This window comes from Antedon bifida, chromosome 3 (assembly GCF_963402885.1).
Source record: "Antedon bifida chromosome 3, ecAntBifi1.1, whole genome shotgun sequence".
Taxonomy (NCBI): domain Eukaryota; kingdom Metazoa; phylum Echinodermata; class Crinoidea; order Comatulida; family Antedonidae; genus Antedon; species Antedon bifida.
This window is the reverse complement of record NC_136228.1, coordinates 34590787-34613096: the sequence shown is the minus strand read 5'-3', so window position 1 is coordinate 34613096 and position 22310 is coordinate 34590787. Positions and strand designations below refer to the sequence as shown.

At 34.6% G+C, this 22310-nt stretch overlaps 1 protein-coding gene across 3 annotated transcripts; it reads left to right on the top strand.

Annotated features, from left to right (window-relative positions):
- Positions 1 to 1032: 1032 nt before the first annotated feature.
- On the top strand, positions 1033 to 19556 carry LOC144836971 (alpha-2A adrenergic receptor-like). 3 transcript variants are annotated; one of them, XM_078691930.1, is made up of 2 exons: positions 1033 to 1088; positions 17469 to 19556. In XM_078691930.1, exon 2 carries the CDS (start codon positions 17798 to 17800, stop codon positions 19106 to 19108), a length of 1311 nt encoding a protein of 436 aa, XP_078548056.1. In that variant the 5' UTR covers positions 1033 to 1088; positions 17469 to 17797; the 3' UTR covers positions 19109 to 19556. The 3 variants fall into 3 exon arrangements, with proteins under 3 accessions (XP_078548056.1, XP_078548055.1, XP_078548058.1); XM_078691929.1 differs by lacking the exon at positions 1033 to 1088 and adding an exon at positions 2938 to 3265; XM_078691932.1 differs by lacking the exon at positions 1033 to 1088 and adding an exon at positions 17041 to 17075.
- Positions 19557 to 22310: the final 2754 nt, after the last annotated feature.

The window sequence follows — 22310 nt, the reverse complement described above, 5'->3', positions numbered from 1 at the left end:
ATTGCTGTACCAGGATCTATTCTTGCTAATGCTCAGTCTCCTGAGCTGAGAACATACTTAGCTGGACAGGTAAGTTATTTACTGTCTTTGTTACAGATGACAATTACACTGTGAGCATTGCTGTACCAGGATCTATTCTTGCTAATGCTCAGTCTCCTGAGCTGAGAACATACTTAGCTGGACAGGTAAGTTATTTACTGTCTTTGCTACAGATGACAATTACATTGTGAGCATTGCTGTACCAGGATCTATTCTTGCTAATGCTCAGTCTCCTGAGCTGAGAACATACTTAGCTGGACAGGTAAGTTATTTACTGTCTTTGTTACAGATGACAATTACACTGTGAGCATTGCTGTTCCAGGATCTATTCTTGCTAATGCTCAGTCTCTTGAGCTGAGAACATACTTAGCTAAGTACGTTCTCTGCGGAATAGAGAACGTACTTAGCTTAAAGTCAGACAAATGGAGAGAGAGCAATGCCACATCTAATCTCTTTCCTACAGAATTTCTTAGTATAGTATACACAAAGGATAATGGGGAAAGGAAAGTGAATGTGCACCTAAATGTCTCCTCATCAAGAAGTTGCCCAAACCTGTTTAATTGCCAACAAAAAAGTGTTTATGTTTTTCCACTATAAAATATACTTTGTTGGTTTTTCATAGCAGAATTTGCCTTCTATTCACATTCAATCTTTTATTCATTTCAATGTTTCATGCTAAACAAACCTTTTGTTATATTGTTCCTATTTGCAAAATAGTTATAGTGTGAAAAGGGTAAAGGAGAGGGTTAACCAGACTGGATTGCCATTTGTCGGCTGTGTGAATAGCTGTTTTGGAATAAGATTGCATGACCTGAAATTTGTATAACAGCTTTCAGTTTGAATAAAACTTTTAGGATTGTTTTCTGTTCTTTTATGTAAAATGTATATAAACTGAATAATGGAAAGTCAGGTGATGCTGTAAAAAGGGGATTTGCATAACAATGAATACGGTATAGGCAAGTTGCGTCGTTTGATGTAGATCTGCGCAATCAGATTACTGGATCAGTGGAAGAAGGACCCTTTTTTCAGACTTAAATAACTTTTACAGTGTGAGTTGAATATTTCTATAGTTTTTTCATAATACAAATTTAGTAATATTTGGAGATTACACAATGCTGTAGGCCTACAGTATTTTAATTTCGTAATAAGCAGTTTGACAAGATACAATTGTTTTTAGGTTCCTTTTGTCTTTATTTTATGTTTTCTATGCATATATAATATATGGCTTTTAGAATTCTACACTGAGATACAATGAGAGTGTACCAATAGTGTGTGCATCTGTACACTTGAGGGCATCACGCTGAGGGTGTTAGAGAATTGCTAGGAAAAGCTAGGAATCTGCATATCAAGCAGAAAATTCAGATTTTGTTGTCTTTTTATTCTTCTTTACCGCTTTTTGCTTATTTTATTATGTCTCTATCCATCCATTGTTGTTGTTTTTTTTATTAGTTTGCTTATTTATGTGTACTATTTGCAGTATATACATAAATTTATGGTTGTACAAATTTGTTACATCCAAATCAATAAATAAATAATTAATAAGTATTGTATATATTGTCACAATTTTTCTAAATGTCTTTCCTGGAGGGCTTTTAAAATGTACTTTAAAACAGACTACTTTGGAAAACTAATTTTTGAAAAAAAAAATAGGTTATTATCCATGTTAAGAACATCGAGCTTGTCTTAAAGACGAACCCAAAATTGCATATATTTTTGCATTAAACAACATACTGTAACCTTAAGTTTAGAGTAGCAATAATGTGCAATAAAAAATTGTAAATCCAATTTTTATAAAGTTGATTTACACTTTGTTTGAGAATTGAAAAGGAAATAATGCAGAAAAAAGTCTTTTCGTGACGTACTGCGTTACCATGACAATTAATGCATTCATTGATATATTTTATGAACTGTTTTGTGCATAGTTTTCAGGTAACATGTAGTTCCTGGCACTAAGACTTAAATTACTCAATGCAGTATTGCAAAGTGTGTTTATCTTATCCAGGGGTGTTTTTGTATTGTCATTTTTTAGGTCAATGATGCTATAGTAGCATGAATTCTTTTGAATAGATTCAATATAAAACTTACTATTGCAGTGGCGGATCCAGAGGGGGCCGTACCCTCCGCACGCACACCCCCAACCCCCCCCCCCCTCCTATAAATCTGAAAAAAAAAGTGAGCTTTACATCTCTATAATGTAAAAATTATAGTCGGGCGCCCTCTAATCTGCTGGCTGGCTATTAAAATAAACTATACAGTCCATACCGATTTTCTAAAAATTGAAAATATTTAAATACCACTTTGATATAATTATGAGCATAATTGTGTTTAAAAAAAAATTCAAAAATCACCGACATGAAATTAAAATGTCAACACATGATGTTCTTTCTAAATTGTCAACTACAAAATTGAGTTATGTCTATTTTTATTTTAGTGTTTAGTCCTATTGTTCTTGTTCTTACTACCTAAAATGGTAAACTTTTTTTTTTACGATGATTTTTTATTTTTCACATACAAAAAAAGATACGGTGTATTCCATGCAATGTACGTACTGAAAAGTGTTTCGAATTAAGAGGCAAGATGATGAAATAAATCTCACATATTGCTCTATCTGTTCACACATTCATTTTTATACTTCAGACAGAATTAAGGCTTACATATCTTTCAAAAGAGACCTCGTTGATTTATTCCTTATAGAATTGAAAATAACAGGAGATTTCTTTTTTTAAATAAAGTTCTAAACTTCAGCATGTGATACAACTAAAAAAATATGAATTTTGAGTCTGCGCACTCTCAGTGCCTTGGAGAATAATGGTCACGTGAGTAAACGGTGACAGATGAGTAAAAACTTGAATTATAAAAGCGCCAGTATCCGTAGTAAGAATCTAGTGAGACGAAGAAATCGTACGGCACGAGCCGCGTACACGCGGAGCACTTGATTACGCGTTGTGACCACCAATCTACGAACACGTAACACAGAACTACGTCTGTGGCTGCTGCTAATGGTATGACCTGAAAATGATTCCAAAATGTAATATGAGATCATGATTTAGTATATTATAAAGGAACGCGTTTGAAATCGGTAATAACGTGTTTAGTATCGTTGCAACATCGTTTCTAAGTGGACTATGTATTGTATTGTAACGGGGTTTTTTGGATAAAATGAGAGATGCTGATAATTTCAACAACATCGCCTGGTGGAATATAATTACGACGGTTACCAACAAAGGTAGGTTAATAAAGACGCTAATAGTAATTGCTGATTGTAATGAGTATTATTAAATGCTAAATAATGTATAGTGGCTGTGTTTTCTAATAACACTGGCTACACACAGCGATCTTGTTGGTTCTATTTGTTGAGGCTCTTAAACAAGTAAATTAAATTCACGGGTTGAATACAATAAGTGTGCAGAGACCGACTGGCCACTGCTTATTTCCAATTGTAGTCAATACTGACTGATTGTATGTCCGCCGCATGTAACTTGATTGGTTATTAGTGGATTGTTGTTGAAGATGAACATTAAGAGTGCTTACTTAAACCTATTTTAGTACGGCATTGTTCGCATAATAAATATAGTCATTGCAACCTTGTCGCATATCATTTAGAAAAATAGACATTTGGCCGACAAACGGAAGCTCCTATGGTAATATTTAGTATTTAAATAGACATTAGGCCGAAAAACGGAAGCTCCTATGTTAATATTTAGTATTTAAATAGACATTAGGCCGAAAAACAGAAGCTTCTATGTTAATATTTAGACATTAGGCCGACAAACGGAAGCTTCTATGTTGATATTTTAGTATTTATTTATTACATTTTGTGTGACGAATTGTAATAATAGTTGAATGACACAAAAACCAAGATGATAGTGTTAACTAAACGAATATTCCGAATTTGTTTTTTAAAAACCATGACTATATACCAGAAAATGATCAGTTAGTTCTTAGAATGTTTTAACATTTTAAACGTTCAACATTAATAGAACAATTATTATTTATAGAATTTAGGCTTAAAACACCAGGGTTTTAATCCAATTTTAATAATACGCATACCGAGGTATTGCAAATTACATTTACGTTTAAATTCTCAACTTTTTTATTTTTTTAAAATTTTGTTTTTAAGCCTGAACAATGTTAATTATAGTAATAAAGATTATAATCCTAATATTATTGATAATTATTATAATGACATTAATGATTAAAAATAATGAAACCTAGTGTGTATAAATTTAAAATATATATTAGCCTCTGAGATATTTTACTGTATATTCTGTCACATGGCAGTATGGTAATAAATCATACCGACTAATATAAAATAGTACAAACAACCATCACAATTAGAATTGTTGGCATTTATGCTGCATTTAAACTTCACCTTACCATATCTTATTTATACCATGATGCACGTTCAATACGACAAAAACTTAAATAACAAAAATGATACTTAAGACTTAAAATAATAATAAAGGTGAAGAGTGCATGAGCGGCTGAAGGCTTTCTCTAATATCATTCTATTCAACACGTTATAATTAGTTTACAACCCATCATATTAATTGCCGCAGAAGCAATGTTCATCTAACATGTGCCAGTCGATAATGCTTTTGGACGACGACGACGTGTAGTTTAGTTGTAGACATCAAGTTGATTGGTATTGAGGATCAAACAACCTTCACGTGTTTGTGTCGAAGAAAGCTTTATTGGTGTCAAACATATTAAATGTTAAATTCACCAAAAAAAAACCCAAACGCGCGCGCTTAATTTACCGCATACTCTACCACAACATGTTTGAAACGCGTGCGCACTAATATGTATTACCGATTATTACGTGTGTGAAGAACACGCGTCAAATTGAAACGCGTGCGCACTAATCTGTATTACCATTATTGTTACCGTTTGAAACGCACACGCGCCAACTTGAAACACGCGCACTAATCTGTTCCTGTTTGAGTCAAATTACTACAGTAACTATTTGTGTGTCCTATACATTAAAATAGTTCATGCTACGTTTCTCACTGAATATTTACCGTACTGAATGTATCTGGACAAAACAATAACTGTTGAAATGAAAACGTGTAAAAATATTCATAGATTAAAAAAAAGTAAATATACATATCTTTTATTTATTTAGGAGTATAACAAATATATTTTAATTGAATAACACGTATGAAATCACACTTAGACGAAGGTCTGGGGAGTGCACACATGTTATGTAACACTATTTAATCATCGAATTTTGCATGCATGCAATTAAATGATGGTGTATATATTTATGTATTATAGTTTGTCAACAGGAATTCATTTAGTTTAACAATATTGCTGCTATAACATCATTACCAAACAACATCTACCCCCTCCCCTTCCTCCTCCTCCATCCCTTCCTCCTTGGTAAGTTTCCAAAGGAGCCGGATTAGGCCTAGATGACAAAAAACGTCCTTAATATACTAGGCTAAGACCCTTTATTACTATCAATATCATCTTAAAGTTTACAAACACAGTTTCCATACCGTATTATATAAATCAATTACATAACTTTCATGTAATCATTTACAACAATAAAAAGCTCAATCGATTCCTTTGCTTACTTTTAATCTATTTTTAATGAGAGAAAACCATAACTATAAAATCGATAAACTTCAAATTTTCATTAAAACAAAACGGATTATTGTCGTTAAATTCTGAAAAGCATAGATATCAGGCCTCATTAATGTATAATTTATTCGCTATTTTTTGCCTTTTGTGATACATGAGACATTACATCTGTTCATCATTTACATTTATTCGTTAGAATTTAATTTCAATAAATTACTATTTGTTGTTTAAATACACATTTTGTATTATCAATGTTATGGATTTTGTAATTAAAACAATCTTTTCTTTGATACAAATTCGTGGTTGGCATTTCAAAATAGTCAGTTCGGTTTTATATATTTTATACACGTCTTCAGAGTTTAACAAGTTCAGTCAAGAAGTCTTTAATTGCTAAACATAATCAATCCGTATAGTAATTATTATCAGTTTAATGTCCAGTCATTTATAGAATAGCTACGGACACATGTTTCTAAAGCGACAAAAAGTATAGGGACTTCATTTCTCTGTAGAAACCAAATACCAGAAAAAGGGGATGGGGAGGAGTAGAGGGGAGAATTCGGTGGGTATAGCTTCATTGGAATAGTAACCTGGAGAGTGTAATTTTACTCTTCCCTGGATAACCAATGTGCGTGCAGAATAGTTTATTTAGTTGAATTATATTTATATTATATTATTTTATTTCAATGAATGCTACAGAAGATTTTATTATTATACAATACCATAAATTAATGATACATTTTACAATCGTATCGGTCATATATTGAATCATGAGATCGATAAATGTACAAAGAACGTGCTTTCTTGTCAGTTTTATTGATATTAGTAACAGATGCTCGTTCGATCGATTTGTAACTGCACCCTAATGTTATGAATTCTAAAAAAAGAATGTTACATTGTAAGAAGTACACTCGACACAACAGCGTATGAATTGCTAAAGTGAGAACTAACTGCAGGCTAGCTTAATTATTATATTCTAATTATAAGATACAATGATCATTATTCGTTATTTATAAAGCGCTTTTCCAAAGAAAGATCAAATATATGTACATAGATGATAGTAAATAACAATATTGACTAACATACACAAAATAAAAAAATAAAAAAAAAACACTTTTCAGTTTTGAAAAAAATGAATGAAAATGATCTGTCATGGAGAGTTACATACTGGTATCTCTCTTAAAAACTATATATTGAGGTATCTCTTTAATGCTTATACGCTTTTATTTGGTTTGGACATACTAATTATTTTAAATAAAGGCACTCGTATGTTGTTCCCCATAAAACGATTTGAAGTAACGTAAACGCGTTATGCGTCAAGAGTATATATACATAGCGTTGTAAACATTTCCAAACGCGTTTAAAAGTGTGTTAGTGTGTGAACAAAATTCAATAAGGTCTTTGCGGTAGCTTTGTTCCCACTTGGACGCACCGCAACGACGTAAGCCCAACGCAATTGAGTTGACCAATCACAAGCGCCAGTTGGGATAAGCCAACGCATTGTCATTTGTCAAATTGCTTGTGGTGCGCTTACGTCCTGGTTTGAACCAAGCCCTAGACAGACGTGACATACATACAATCATGTACACTTTTGTTTGCAAACACGTCACCTTTTTTCTTCTATACGAGAACTTCAATTACCGTGTATCAATACATCTATAATCATGTCTAAATCTCACTTAATCTATATTTATTATATCCGGCGAAGGGATCAGATGCGCCACATTTTTATATGACTCGAAATGCGATCATGTTCCCAACGGCCAAACCCATCATCACACAGAGTCATGATTTGTATTCCTTATCACGCATTTATAATTGTACACGTGAGTGATATAAAACGGATTAAACTTTTCTCACATCAAAATGCAAACAATAAAATGTCAATAATAGTTACAAAAAGACAGTCAACAAATTCCCTTTTGCGTAAAACGTTAACTATTTAGGGCTTTAGAAAGATTATTTCATTAATTCGATAATTAGAAGAGGTTGTACAGGGACATTATTATTTCCCGTGGTTCAACCGCGGCTTTCAAGTTTATTTATCAAGTTTCATGAGTTGTGTGGGTGGGTGAAAATGCGTCAGATCATGACAACACAGACGCGTAGATCATGAAAACACAGACGCGTAGATCATGACAACACAGACGCGTAGATCATGACAACACAGACGCGTAGATCATGACAACACAGACGCGTAGATCATGACAACACAGACGCGTAGATCATGACAACACAGACGCGCAGATCATGACAACACAGACGCGCAGATCATGAAAACACAGACGCGCGTGCGCCGCCAAGACATCAAATCAGCTAAGACCTTTAATTATCAAAATAAGTTAAAAATAATCAGTTCTTTCCGTTTTATAAACTAACGTGTCAAACTTGATATCAAATTGTTAAGATCTCATATATTATAGGCTTAATAATAAACTTGGTTAATTTAAATATACTGTAGTTCAATTGTTTTCATTGATAAAGTGCAGTATTATAGCTGGTGGTTGTTTTTCCTCTTACTATACTAACGAGCCTCCGCATAATCGGAGGAATTAAATTGTCAGAAATGTACAAAGCATGCATAAATCGAATGTTAAGCGGTGAAAGATTGTTTAGTACAGATTAGAGAGCAGACTTTTGAGCATTCCCTTGGAACGGTTTGATTAAATCTTTAGCGAAATTAAATGATTTATTTTCGTACTGCAGCCAGAAAGTGGTCTGTACAACGTACGACCAGACTCTAATAAGTAATGCCATAAACAAGAGATAGTCACTAGCGATAATATATATCGGTTCAAAATGAATGCTTTTGAATCTGTACTGGTGCAATTAAGGTGAAGAACATGATAGAAGGCGACGACACCGACAAGGGGACCCGCAAAAATAAACGACCCACATTAATTCAAAATATCAAAATATTATAGACTAAATAAGATATTTATGGAATAATAAACGAAAATCCCCATATCTATATCAACTAATGTAAACATTAAAGTATATAAATCGCATTACTTACCATTCAACTGAGGACAACAACCTTCTGAAATGTGCAGATCAGAACGGATTGTTGGTATGCAAATTGCGCACATGACATGCAAATCACACCTGAACGTCACCAATCAGATCAGACAAACCATACTTGCAACCATTTTTGTCCATTTGTTTTTTTTCAAAAGTGGTACAACATCAACACATCTTCTCCGTACATCGGGCCAGTACGCCACCGATCAGATCAGAAAAACCATACTGTACTTAAAACTTACAACCATTTTTTATCCTTTTGTCCCTTTTTTCAAAAGTGGTACAACACCAACACATCAATCTATTATTATTTTGTTTCTATATTAAAAAATGGATGTGGAAATCAAGTAAATTGTACTTCTTTCACGATTTCAATAAGAACCAAAAAGCTCATGGTAAATAAATTACTTCACCAACACCTATATGTGACGTAACAAGGGTTTCCTAATAGATAGTAATAGTATACGAGTACTAATGATATAATATCATTGCATTACGTATACTTGTTGTTTGTCAGCAGTTAATGCACACATTAACATCACATCAAATCAGTACATCTGTAATTTCATCGCCTTCTTGTTGTATACATTACGTTTGTATTTTGATTTAATACGTCAAGCTTCTCGACTTTCCTAAACTAGATTTGCGTTATAAGGGATTACGCTTGTCACATATAGGATTTTATTGGGGCTAGAATATCCGAAACAACGTATTGGTCATTGAGTATTGATAGAGTAGAGTTATATAAAACACCTGTTTGATAGGATACATTATAATGATTAATCGCATTAAAATTCATGAAGTGTTCATATTCGACACATTCAATAAACGGCGATACGTATTCGAGCAGATATTATATTTCAAGAGGTAGCGTAAGTTATTTATGTCTCGTGCCCTAAGCCCCTACTATAGGACGCAACGCAAGAACGTAACGTAAGTGATTTGACTAGGATTGTGAACATTAACAGCACACCCAAATATGGTTTACAGTAAAATAAATCAATATAACCTAACACGAAAATAAAAGCACTTACAGTAAATAAACTACCTCTAAAATTGAGAGCACGCAATAAATGGATTTACAGTAAATTTCATCAGTTAATTCCATTGTAACAATTTACAACGCTGTCAATTTGTGTAAATGTACAAAAAATAAAGGTCTTTAAATATTGTTCACGTGAATTCAAATCAAATCAACATTATTAAATCTATTAATAGACACAATGCAATTAGGAACAGAAATGTACGTTTATGAGCATGCGCACCAGTTAATGTGTGCACGTGACATATTTACCACATTAAGCAACTTGTAGTGTTTCTGCTTATAAAGCATTTACTCAAAACATGTTATAGCCTATAGTTTAGTATATTTATTTTAAAATAACATTTTATGGTTTCTAAAAGGTCTCATTAAACTCATGTTATGTTGTACATTCATGAAAAAACAACTAAATAAAACTGTTGTCAAGTTGACCGTGTTCGGCCTTTTCGTGACTGATTGTGGCGAGTATATTCACGCGTAATTGACATAATAGTTTGTTTTAAACTTCCTATACATGGTGACAAATTAGACTCATGGTCGATTCAAATGATCTTACTACTTTATTGTAAGTTAGTTTCACATTGTTGATTCTATATCTTCTCAAAATCAGCAGATATATTTCAATCGCATTTGGTATGACTTTTCTTGTAAATACATATTTCGGCTTGAAAAAATCTACAACATTGATAATAACATGTTTTTTTTCTTTTTTGTTACACTCTAACGAACATTACACAAATAATAGATTCAAATCATAACATGTTCCTTTGAGAAAAGAAGTGGCTCTTATACGCGTGGAAATTAACAAGAAAACTGCAATGTTCTTGATGCTAAAAAAGATTGAAAAGTGTTGCTTATTAACTAGATAATAACTAAATGTAATACCGGATTCAGCCATACTCTAGACAATTAGTCAATCTAACGGATTGAGCCAAAATTACTCAATCTATTTCAGTATTTAATGTCTTCAGATGAGCTGACCTTCATTTTATATATCTCTCTTTTTGTCATCAAAGTATCATTATTTCGTTCATTTTCTTTTTGTGTGCGAGGAACTTTACTGGTATGCTTTTAAGTATCATTATTCTTTCACGTATTGAGTAAGAAGTTGTACCTTTCTGTCTTTAACTGTCATTGTTTATTCATTTTTATGTGTCTGTCTCTATCTTATTATATTGATTGTCTTTATGTATATTTGTGTGATATTTTGACCACCCTTTTGACCACCCTTTTGACCACCCTTTTCTTGAAGTATCTGTAATTGATACATTCGAATTGTGTAGGAGTTTTTCTTATTTCTTTCTGTATCATTACTTTCATTCGCTGTGTGAAAGAGTTTTTTTCTTTTGTTTCTTCTGTCTTTAGACGCGTAATGTTTGTCTTTTTCCGTCTTTTCGGGGCGTCTTCTCAGTTTCAAAACATCTTGTGCTGCTGCAATGATTTCCTTTTATTTTATTAAACTTTGTTTAATGAGGGTGACTCAAAACAGCCGAAGCTGACATGGAAGCTCAAATCAGAAAAACTCTCTTTACATGCTAAAATAAGAAGCATACTATACCTTAAGTCTTAACAATGGTAAATATGATCTGGACTCCTCATACTCAGTTAGTCAGTCGGCACACCTTCTGTTGTAAAGGATTACCGATTGATTCTAACCGTAAGCTGTCTGTATACTGAGCATAATCGTTCGTCTTTCTCGCGGCAGCTTTGGGTTTCTTCTTTAGCGATGGATTCTAACCGTAAGCTGTCTGTATTCTGAGCATAATCGTTCGTCTTCTCGCGGCAGCTTTGGGTTTCTTATGTTAGCGATGGATTCTAACCGTAAGCTGTCTGTATACTAAGCATAATCGTTCGTCTTCTCGCGGCAGCTTTGGGTTTCTTATGTTAGCGATGGATTCTAACCGTAAGCTGTCTGTATACTGAGCATAATCGTTCGCCTTTTTTGCGGCAGCTTTGGGTTTCTTACGTTAGCGATGGATTCATTAGGTAACTAAATTTCCATCATTGTTTACACACCTTAAGGAATAAATATAAATCTTTTTAAAGAAAAAATATTTCGTTAGGGCAGTTGTATACTCATGGTTTGTTTTCAGTTGCCGATTGTCACAAATTATACAATAAAATGAAAACAATCTATTTTTCCACGATAAATGAGAAGTGATCACAGATGCGCAATATTTACCTTTTCCGTTGATTTATATCACGTGATAAAATTACGTTTTTAAATTCTTGCTCATTTATTTATTTTCTAAATGCTACAATCAATACACGTCATTTGTGCGCTTGTCAAAATGTCGTTTTCGATTTATTAACTATTCACTTTTGGCTAAAAGTTTCTTAAAGTAGGTTATCTCTGTGATATTCTATTTCGCTTTAAATATTGCACTACATTGAAACTAAAATTATTTTTCATCACAGTTATTCATCACAAGTAGTAACGCAATCGGCAATTGTACTCTGAACTCAGTCAATTCTGAATTAAATGCGTCAACCCAATCAATGCGTCAACTAAATCTATTGCGTCAACCCAACAAAATGCGTCAACTCAATCAAACCATACCCAAAAAGTATGACAGTTTTTGTAAATATAATAACAATACTTGTTAGGTGTTTTTTAATATTTATTCATATTTTAAAAAAATTCTGAACATTGTGGAGGTAGCAGTCTGTGGCGGCAATCTTTTTTAGGAAGCTGGTTCCATGATTTTTAACACATCATTACATTTTTAAAGTTCACAGTATTCCTCGTACATCAAACTATGTAGAAACAGCATTTTCTATCCAACTTACACATACTGTGGCAAAAATCTACAAAATCGATCCAATTAGGACTTTAAATTAGCTAGGTGAATAGATGAACATGTACATCCTAAACACATCAACACTTGTGACGTGTAACAACATTACTATGAGAAGGATTTTGAAAATATTACAATGTGCGAAGAATGATTTTTACGATAATGACTATTGTACTTCACTTCACACATTAAATTTTATAAACATTTTTTTTCAAACAGTTATTGATAGATTAAACATTATTAGTTATCTATAAAACGTTCCTTGACGTTTTTATTTCAGTTAAATAATTGCAAATTGTATAGGCTAAAATTGATTTTTAGGGGTCTTTGTTGAAAATTCGAGGGCGGGGTGGACTGTATTTTAAAATCAAACGCGGTCTTGATACAGTTACTTTACCAAGCGTACGTGTACACACACACACACAAGGGTTGAACGTCACCTGACATATACGTCATCATTGCTTGGTGTTGATGATGATGATATAATTTGTACAGCTATCTAATAAAGGTATCCAAATGATTGTCACTAGAATATTTCGCCATAGGCCTACCAAAACATCGATTGGACGAATAATGCAATTAGTGGTCAGATAGATTGTATACTATAACTCAATAAGAGCTTGATTATCTAATTACAGGGACGCGGAAGTTAAATGATCTCCCTCATACAAGATTAAATGACATGTAAATAACAACCAAATGAACAGACAATTCATCTGGTTGCTTGGTTTCTTTAGATGCGCGCAACGCAACGACGTTGTGACCAATCACAAGCTACAGTTTGGAACAACCAATGATCGTGATTGGTCAAATTGCTTTCGACGCGCTTACGGCGTTGTCCCTGCGTTGCGTCCAATTGGGAACCACTTAAACATGACATGCGTAGTGGTTATTTGTTTGCAATTGATAATGAACTCAAATTAATTAAGGTTTGGTTTTATGGTAATTTAAGCTTCAGTCATATACCCTTGTAATTATTATCAGTTATGATTTAATCACACGAAAAATGTATCATGTTATAACTATTTTTATTGAATATACACCCTTCGCAATTACCGGTCCCATGTTGATGCGGAGAAGGACAGGAGGACGGTCGATATACACGACGAGGTTACACACTGGAATCAATGCAATGTTCGTGGTAGTAGTATGTTCGAATCAGATACATTTTGAAATGCAATACCATGTACCACAAGTCAATTGATGTTCCGAAATCGATCAATTTGAACAGGTGATTTACACAGAATTTCTAAAATTTCACAATTGGAATAATTTTATGTGACATTTCGCATTGTCGATCGTGTGTGAGTTCAAACATTTTATAATGTGGTGAGACCATTAATCAAATGTCGTATACCAATTTCAATTTAATTTTACGATGACGCACATTAGGTTCGATTGGCATAATTGTATGTGACTAATTTAAGCGTTTGAACTATCTCCATGATAGATTCTTCAAAATTATCCAATTTTGCCTTAAAATGTCAAAACATAATGTACATTTTGTATTGGTACATTTAGATGTAAAGACTCTTAGACGTCTGACTTGATCCACTGGACCAAACGCGACCACTGCAGGGCCTAACTCGGGGCATTTTCTCTTTATTATAGACCACTAGCCCTAACTCGAGACTCTCTCTCTCTCCTTCTTAATGTAAACTCTCGGCCACTGAGCCTAACTCGAGACTCTCTCTCCTTCTTAATGTAAACTCTCGGCCACTGAGCCTAACTCGAGACTCTCTCTCCTTCTTAATGTAAACTCTCGGCCACTGAGCCTAACTCGAGACTCTCTCTCCTTCTTAATGTAAACTCTCGGCCACTGAGCCTAACTCGAGACTCTCTCTCCTTCTTAATGTAAACTCTCGGCCACTGAGCCTAACTCGAGACTCTCTCTCCTTCTTAATGTAAACTCTCGGCCACTGAGCCTAACTCGAGACTCTCTCTCCTTCTTAATGTAAACTCTCGGCCACTGAGCCTAACTTAGGACACTCTTTCTTGACTCCCCCGCCCCTCGAGTTACTGCTTGTTCGTGTCCAAATTGAATATCGCTTCACTCTCATGTAACATAATAATATTGCAATTTGAATAACGTATGTGTAAAGGTTTGAATACTGAGAACTGAGGATCGAAGTTAGAACTGATGTAAACATATCAACCATGTAATAAAAAAAGAATTACTCTCCCGAACGTATAAAAGTGACACTTGCTACTTATATTATATATTCTCATCTTTCATATTTAATTTTCACATTAAAACCTATTTCTATACATCATAATTAGGCTGTAGCTCATCTCAATAGACTTCAACGTTCACACTGTCTTGCCATCGTATAGTTTGAAGCCAGCCCAGGAGATGTTGTGTTGTCGATAATAATAGAGCGACAGTGACGTGTTTCAAATTGCATTTTTTTGTACAAAGCCATTATTTTCTTTAATAAAAGAGATTACATTATACTAAAATAGATTATTATGTTTATATCACGAACCTAAAACGATTCACTGTGGTGTACTTTTATACAGCATCCGGCTGAAAATACAATACACAACTTGAATGTGATTAATTATCAAATTTCTTCTCATTGTATTAATTTAATGTTATGTGTATCAATCAATCAAAATAAAGGTTAGTATATACAATATTCAAAATAACAAAATAGGCATTCAGCATTATGGAATAAATATCAAATTAATATATGTTATTATACAGATCAATTCATACAGATACTCCAAATATACATATGAGCTCTATCTGCCGTGTTGTCTCTGGTTGTTTTCAAGAATCTCCAATTTTCATTTTCAACGACAAATGATAAAAATAAAAGAAAATATATATGAAAAAAATAACATGTTTATAAGAAATTGTTAATAAGAAAGTGTGTTAAAGTATATAAGCTAAGATACGTATGTAAGCATATTTAAAAACACAATGGAAAAGGTAGAATATATAAATATAAATATATGACAAATGTACGGGATGAACCCACGTAAGACTAAGAAAAATAAAATTAATATATGTTGTTATACAGATCAATTTATACAGCATACACCAAATACATATTCGCTCTATCTGGAATAGTGATGTGGTTTCCAAGAATACCCAGTTTTCATTTTCAACAACAAACGAGATGATAAAATAAAAATGTATTTTCTATTGTTAATATCATAAATATATCGATAAACGAACGTGTGTTGGATTTACAGAGATTCGTTGAACTAATCAGCCAGCCATGGCTGCTGCTATCAGTAATGCTGCTGCTGGTAATATGGAACGCTCAAGAATCGAACGAACTGCTGCAAAAAATGGCTATCATACAGTAATGCTTCTGATAATGTATGAAACGCTCAAGAATCGAACGAACTGCATAAAATGGCAATTCCGGTTGCAACCTCCTGCCTCAAGTTAATAACATGGCACATAGCAACATTTTATAACAAATTACATAAATTGACAATCAAGCGTTGAACTTTGACCGACGACCAGATTGATTTAGTCTTTTTTTTATTTCGATTTTCATTTGACTTTCTCCTTCGTAATAATAATGCAAATTAATGTTTTATTATCGTAAGGACATTACTCATGATTGATTTGGGGTGTCTGGAAGGAGAAATTGCAGTTCAACATGTTAAATGCTTTCGTTAAATTTTCTTTTAAAAAATACTGGTGTCAGCGATCACTTTCGGGACTGGGGATGTTTTAGGGATTCAGATTCGATTTATTAAGTCATTCATACATAGTACAATGATAATTGTTTTCTTGGCAGAAAAACACAAGCAAAACAATACACACATAATATCAACATGGAACTAACAGCAACAACAACTGATCAAGCAATATAAAAACCACAGACCTAATGACCTATCTTTGAAACTCATTGTTGTGTAGTCTAACATTGTTTATAGATGATTATGTCTTTTTCGACCACCGCTACCGAATGTCTCGACAGGAAGGATACTTATATGCATCATCATCTTCCTATCCATATTTCCTGGCACTCCTATGGATAATGTATAAACAATACACACATTATATCAACATGGAACTAACAGCAACAACAACTGATCAAGCAATATAAAAACAACAGACCTAATGACCTAAACTCATTGTTGTGTAGTCTAATAGTCTAATATTGTTTATAGATGCATGTTTTTTTTCGACCACCGCTACCGAATGTCTCGACAGGAAGGATACTTATATGCATCATCATCTTCCTATCCATATTTCCTGGCAATCCTATGGATAATGTATAAACAATACACACATTATATCAACATGGAACTAACAGCAACAACAACAACTGATCAAGCAATATAAAAACAACAGACCTAATGACCTAAACTCATTGTTGTGTAGTCTAATAGTCTAATATTGTTTATAGATGCATGTTTTTTTTTCGACCACCGCTACCGAATGGAAGGATGCATACATGCATCATCATCTTCCTATCCATGCTTCCTGGCACTCCTATGGATAATGTTATATTTAAATCAGAATTAGTAATTTAACTCTTTCCTGATCTAGATACAATTTTGTTTATGTACAGGCTAGTATGCTTTACTGCAAACTGTTTACGCGATTGATTGCATATTATGTTGTAAGTGATTCACGATAACTCTTATTATTGCTAATTAACTAACTTCAATTACTAAGTAACTTATCAATAGAAGAAGAAGGGGGCCAGTATGCATCCATTAGTGCGTAGTTGTGTGATTGAGTGAACGTCGAATGCGTTCCATTTCGTTTCCATCATGATGTAAAGACGATATATGTAAGCTTGTTTGTGATTTATAAACACTTTGAGTTGAGCGCATGCGTGTACATGTTGTTTGACATGGAATCAAGCAGTACATATAATAATAGGATGGCGTTTAATTTACTGTTACAAAAACGAAGTGTAACGCAGTCTCAATGAACTAAACGATTTATTCGTTTCTTTCAGAGCCTCGATCTTGATATTTAACTGTCCATGTTTTTGTTTATATTTCAGAAAACGGATACAAGCAACGAATCATTATTTTGAACACTGCTGACCGAAGTACAAAGAAAGCGTTTACATTGATCACAAGGCGTTTGTAATGAGGAAACGTGCAAAATTGATCCTCGTGTTGGCATTTCTTGTTTGTATATTTACTTCACGAAGATTTTCAATTTAATCTCTGAAACGCGTTTAAAATGTGTATGACGCATTCCGTAACGCATAGACGTTAAGTATGTAAACCGAATATTTACTTTAAAGACAAATGTTATTTAACTGTCAATGCAATAATATTTATTTATGATAGACTGGTTTTAATGTTGCTGAATTAAAAAAGAAAAATGGAGTATCCTGATAAAAACATCACATTGTATGATGATGATGATGATACTGATACCATCAATCATAAATCTTATCAAATTATACTACCAGCCGTCGCAGTGACAATAGTCATTATCGCTATAATATTTGGAAACTCTCTGGTTTGCATTGCTATCTGGAAGATTCGTTCGTTAAAAGGCATACAAAACTGGTTTTTATTTTCACTTGCCATTAGTGATCTGATGGTCGGTGTACTCATTATGCCTTTTGGAATCGTTAATAAACTTCTTGGAACGTGGGTGTTTGGTAGTATATGGTGTCAAGCGTGGAAATGCCTTGATGTCAACGCATGTTCAGCCTCCATATTAAATCTCTGCCTTATAAGCGTTGATCGATATTTCTCGATCATCAAGGCTGTTAAGTACACACGATGGAGGAACGCGTTTCGCGCCAAAGTCATGATCGCGTCCGTCTGGATTCTGTCTGCCTTGATCTCATTACCGCCTCTGTTCGGATGGCAGGGTAACAACGATGACGAGGGGGGTAAAGTTTGCAGATTAAGTGACAATAAAGCCTATATTATATACTCTACTTTATGTTCATTTTTTATACCCGCGTTTATCATGGTTTACATATACATTCGCATTTGGTTTGCAGCTAAAAAACACGCAAGAACGTCAATTCGAAGTGTATCGGCAAAGACAAAAAAAACGAAAAAAGGGACGTATGAAATGGCAAATAACGCGACAGACCAAACTTGCGTTGACCAGTTAGAACCAACGAGTGGCGGTTCAGACGAAGTTGAACCACCGTCATCACCACAAGAATCGTCACAAACTGATAACAATGAAAAGGACGAACAAGAGCAACCGAAATGGAAATGGGAAAAGAACGAAGAGGGACAGACAGACAGACAGACGCCAGGAAGAGATACCGTCATTGATAAAGATACTAAAGTTATCGGCTGTGATAAAACCGCCCTTGTTAAAGAAGGTGGGAAGGATAAAAACGGTTTAGCGACAGAAAATGGCAAACACGTCTCCAAAGAGTCGGACATCGACCGGCAAAAACGGAAGCTAGCGCAAACAAGAGAACGGCGGGCCACGTTAGTTCTGGGAATAATAATGGGTGGTTTTATTTTATCGTGGTATCCGTTCTTCCAATTGTACTTTATTACAGCGATATGTGAAAAATGTCACTTTCCAGATTTGTTATTTGCGTTTTTCGAATGGATCGGGTATTGCAACAGTGCAATCAATCCTCTCATTTATACATTTTTCAACCGTGACTTTCGAAAAGCCTTTAAAAAATTACTTGGATGTGGACGTTGATCCTTTTCACTATTTGATGACGCTTTAGCGTCGGTAAAACAGCAGAAACGCCTAACAGTCCTGTGTGGCCAATACGCTGTACAGGATTACGGTCAGTATATCGCGATGTTTGCATGTAATAAGTCTAGATTTATAAGAGTAACTATATACATTAAATATATTTTCATGAAGTATTTATCGAAATGTTAAGTTGATTACCTGGTCGACTAATGTGTCCTTCCAGTTAGTGTTAAACACGTATTGATTGTGTACTGGTTGCAGCTCAGTTAGTTCAACGCATGCGAAATGTGATGAGGACGATGCCATTAGGGCACTGTCTTCTGTATATCTTCTCTATGTCTTTCAATGTAAACATACATGTGAATGTGTACATAATGTAAATCTATAAATTATCAGTTGTATTGTATATTTGAAGTTTACTGGGATTGACTTGTAAGATATAAACATTAACATAATAGATTCGCAAAGTTTAGTATATGAGGTAAATATACTATAACATAGAATAGTATTACTGTATAAGCTATATAAAATTTCTATGGGGAAAAACCCCTATACATGTATAATGATACGAATACATAGCCACCGGTACTGTACTGATGAAGTTGGCCTATGAACTTTTACTGAAATGTAATAGGGCCTATGGTTTGATAGTTTAACTATACACAGCGTAGTAATGTGTGAAATTGATTGGTTCTAACCAGGACGCAACGCAAAAGAGACACATATGTAACGTAAGTTATTTGACCAATCACAAGCAAAAGATCATTCAACTATTGCTTTTGATTGGCCAAATTACTTGCGTTGCGCGTAGATGTCACCTGCGTTGAATCCTATGGTAACGTAACACAATTGCGTTATCCGTTACGTAATAACAATGCTAAAGTATCAAAATAACTGTACAGCAGGAGTGCTTCTCAGCTAACCCATCGATGTGCTAATAGTTACATGTAATCAAATAATCATAATCATGTAATCAAATAATCATAATCATGTAATCAAATAATTATTAAGGACCTACGTTCAGAGGTGAAAGAATCAATATAATAACATTATTAGATGATCGTGGTAGGCGAACGAACGCGCTCAAGTCCTTAGTGAGTGGGCACGTTACAAGAAGGGTACTTAACAACATCAATATAATAACATTATTAGATGATCGTGGTAGGCGAACGAACGCGCTCAAGTCCTTAGTGAGTGGGCACGTTACAAGAAGGGTACTTAACAACATCAATATAATAACATTATTAGATGATCGTGGTAGGCGAACGAACGCGCTCAAGTCCTTAGTGAGTGGGCACGTTACAAGAAGGGTACTTAACAACATCAATATAATAACATTATTAGATGATCGTGGTAGGCGAACGAACGCGCTCAAGTCCTTAGTGAGTGGGCACGTTACAAGAAGGGTACTTAACAACATCAATATAATAACATTATTAGATGATCGTGGTAGGCGAACGAACGCGCTCAAGTCCTTAGTGAGTGGGCACGTTACAAGAAGGGTACTTAACAACATCAATATAATAACATTATTAGATGATCGTGGTAGGCGAACGAACGCGCTCAAGTCCTTAGTGAGTGGGCACGTTACAAGAAGGGTACTTAACAACATCAATATAATAACATTATTAGATGATCGTGGTAGGCGAACGAACGCGCTCAAGTCCTTAGTGAGTGGGCACGTTACAAGAAGGGTACTTAACAACATCAATATAATAACATTATTAGATGATCGTGGTAGGCGAACGAACGCGCTCAAGTCCTTAGTGAGTGGGCACGTTACAAGAAGGGTACTTAACAACATCAATATAATAACATTATTAGATGATCGTGGTAGGCGAACGAACGCGCTCAAGTCCTTAGTGAGTGGGCACGTTACAAGAAGGGTACTTAACAACATCAATATAATAACATTATTAGATGATCGTGGTAGGCGAACGAACGCGCTCAAGTCCTTAGTGAGTGGGCACGTTACAAGAAGGGTACTTAACAACATCAATATAATAACATTATTAGATGATCGTGGTAGGCGAACGAACGCGCTCAAGTCCTTAGTGAGTGGGCACGTTACAAGAAGGGTACTTAACAACATCAATATAATAACATTATTAGATGATCGTGGTAGGCGAACGAACGCGCTCAAGTCCTTAGTGAGTGGGCACGTTACAAGAAGGGTACTTAACAACATCAATATAATAACATTATTAGATGATCGTGGTAGGCGAACGAACGCGCTCAAGTCCTTAGTGAGTGGGCACGTTACAAGAAGGGTACTTAACAACATCAATATAATAACATTATTAGATGATCGTGGTAGGCGAACGAACGCGCTCAAGTCCTTAGTGAGTGGGCACGTTACAAGAAGGGTACTTAACAACATCAATATAATAACATTATTAGATGATCGTGGTAGGCGAACGAACGCGCTCAAGTCCTTAGTGAGTGGGCACGTTACAAGAAGGGTACTTAACAACATCAATATAATAACATTATTAGATGATCGTGGTAGGCGAACGAACGCGCTCAAGTCCTTAGTGAGTGGGCACGTTACAAGAAGGGTACTTAACAACATCAATATAATAACATTATTAGATGATCGTGGTAGGCGAACGAACGCGCTCAAGTCCTTAGTGAGTGGGCACGTTACAAGAAGGGTACTTAACAACATCAATATAATAACATTATTAGATGATCGTGGTAGGCGAACGAACGCGCTCAAGTCCTTAGTGAGTGGGCACGTTACAAGAAGGGTACTTAACAACATCAATATAATAACATTATTAGATGATCGTGGTAGGCGAACGAACGCGCTCAAGTCCTTAGTGAGTGGGCACGTTACAAGAAGGGTACTTAACAACATCAATATAATAACATTATTAGATGATCGTGGTAGGCGAACGAACGCGCTCAAGTCCTTAGTGAGTGGGCACGTTACAAGAAGGGTACTTAACAACATCAATATAATAACATTATTAGATGATCGTGGTAGGCGAACGAACGCGCTCAAGTCCTTAGTGAGTGGGCACGTTACAAGAAGGGTACTTAACAACATCAATATAATACTAATACTGTAAGGTTACATCGCTGTACTTAATTACATTAATAGTATAGACCAACAATTATACACATCATACGGTTAACGATCGTGGCACTTAGAACCAACTCAAAACTTTTAAGCAACTCTTGATTTGTACTGGGATGA

Excerpts from the sequence above, each read along its gene's own strand:
- LOC144836971 (XM_078691930.1), top strand. The coding sequence starts at position 17,798 with ATGGAGTATCCTGATAAAAACATCACATTGTATGATGATGATGATGAT.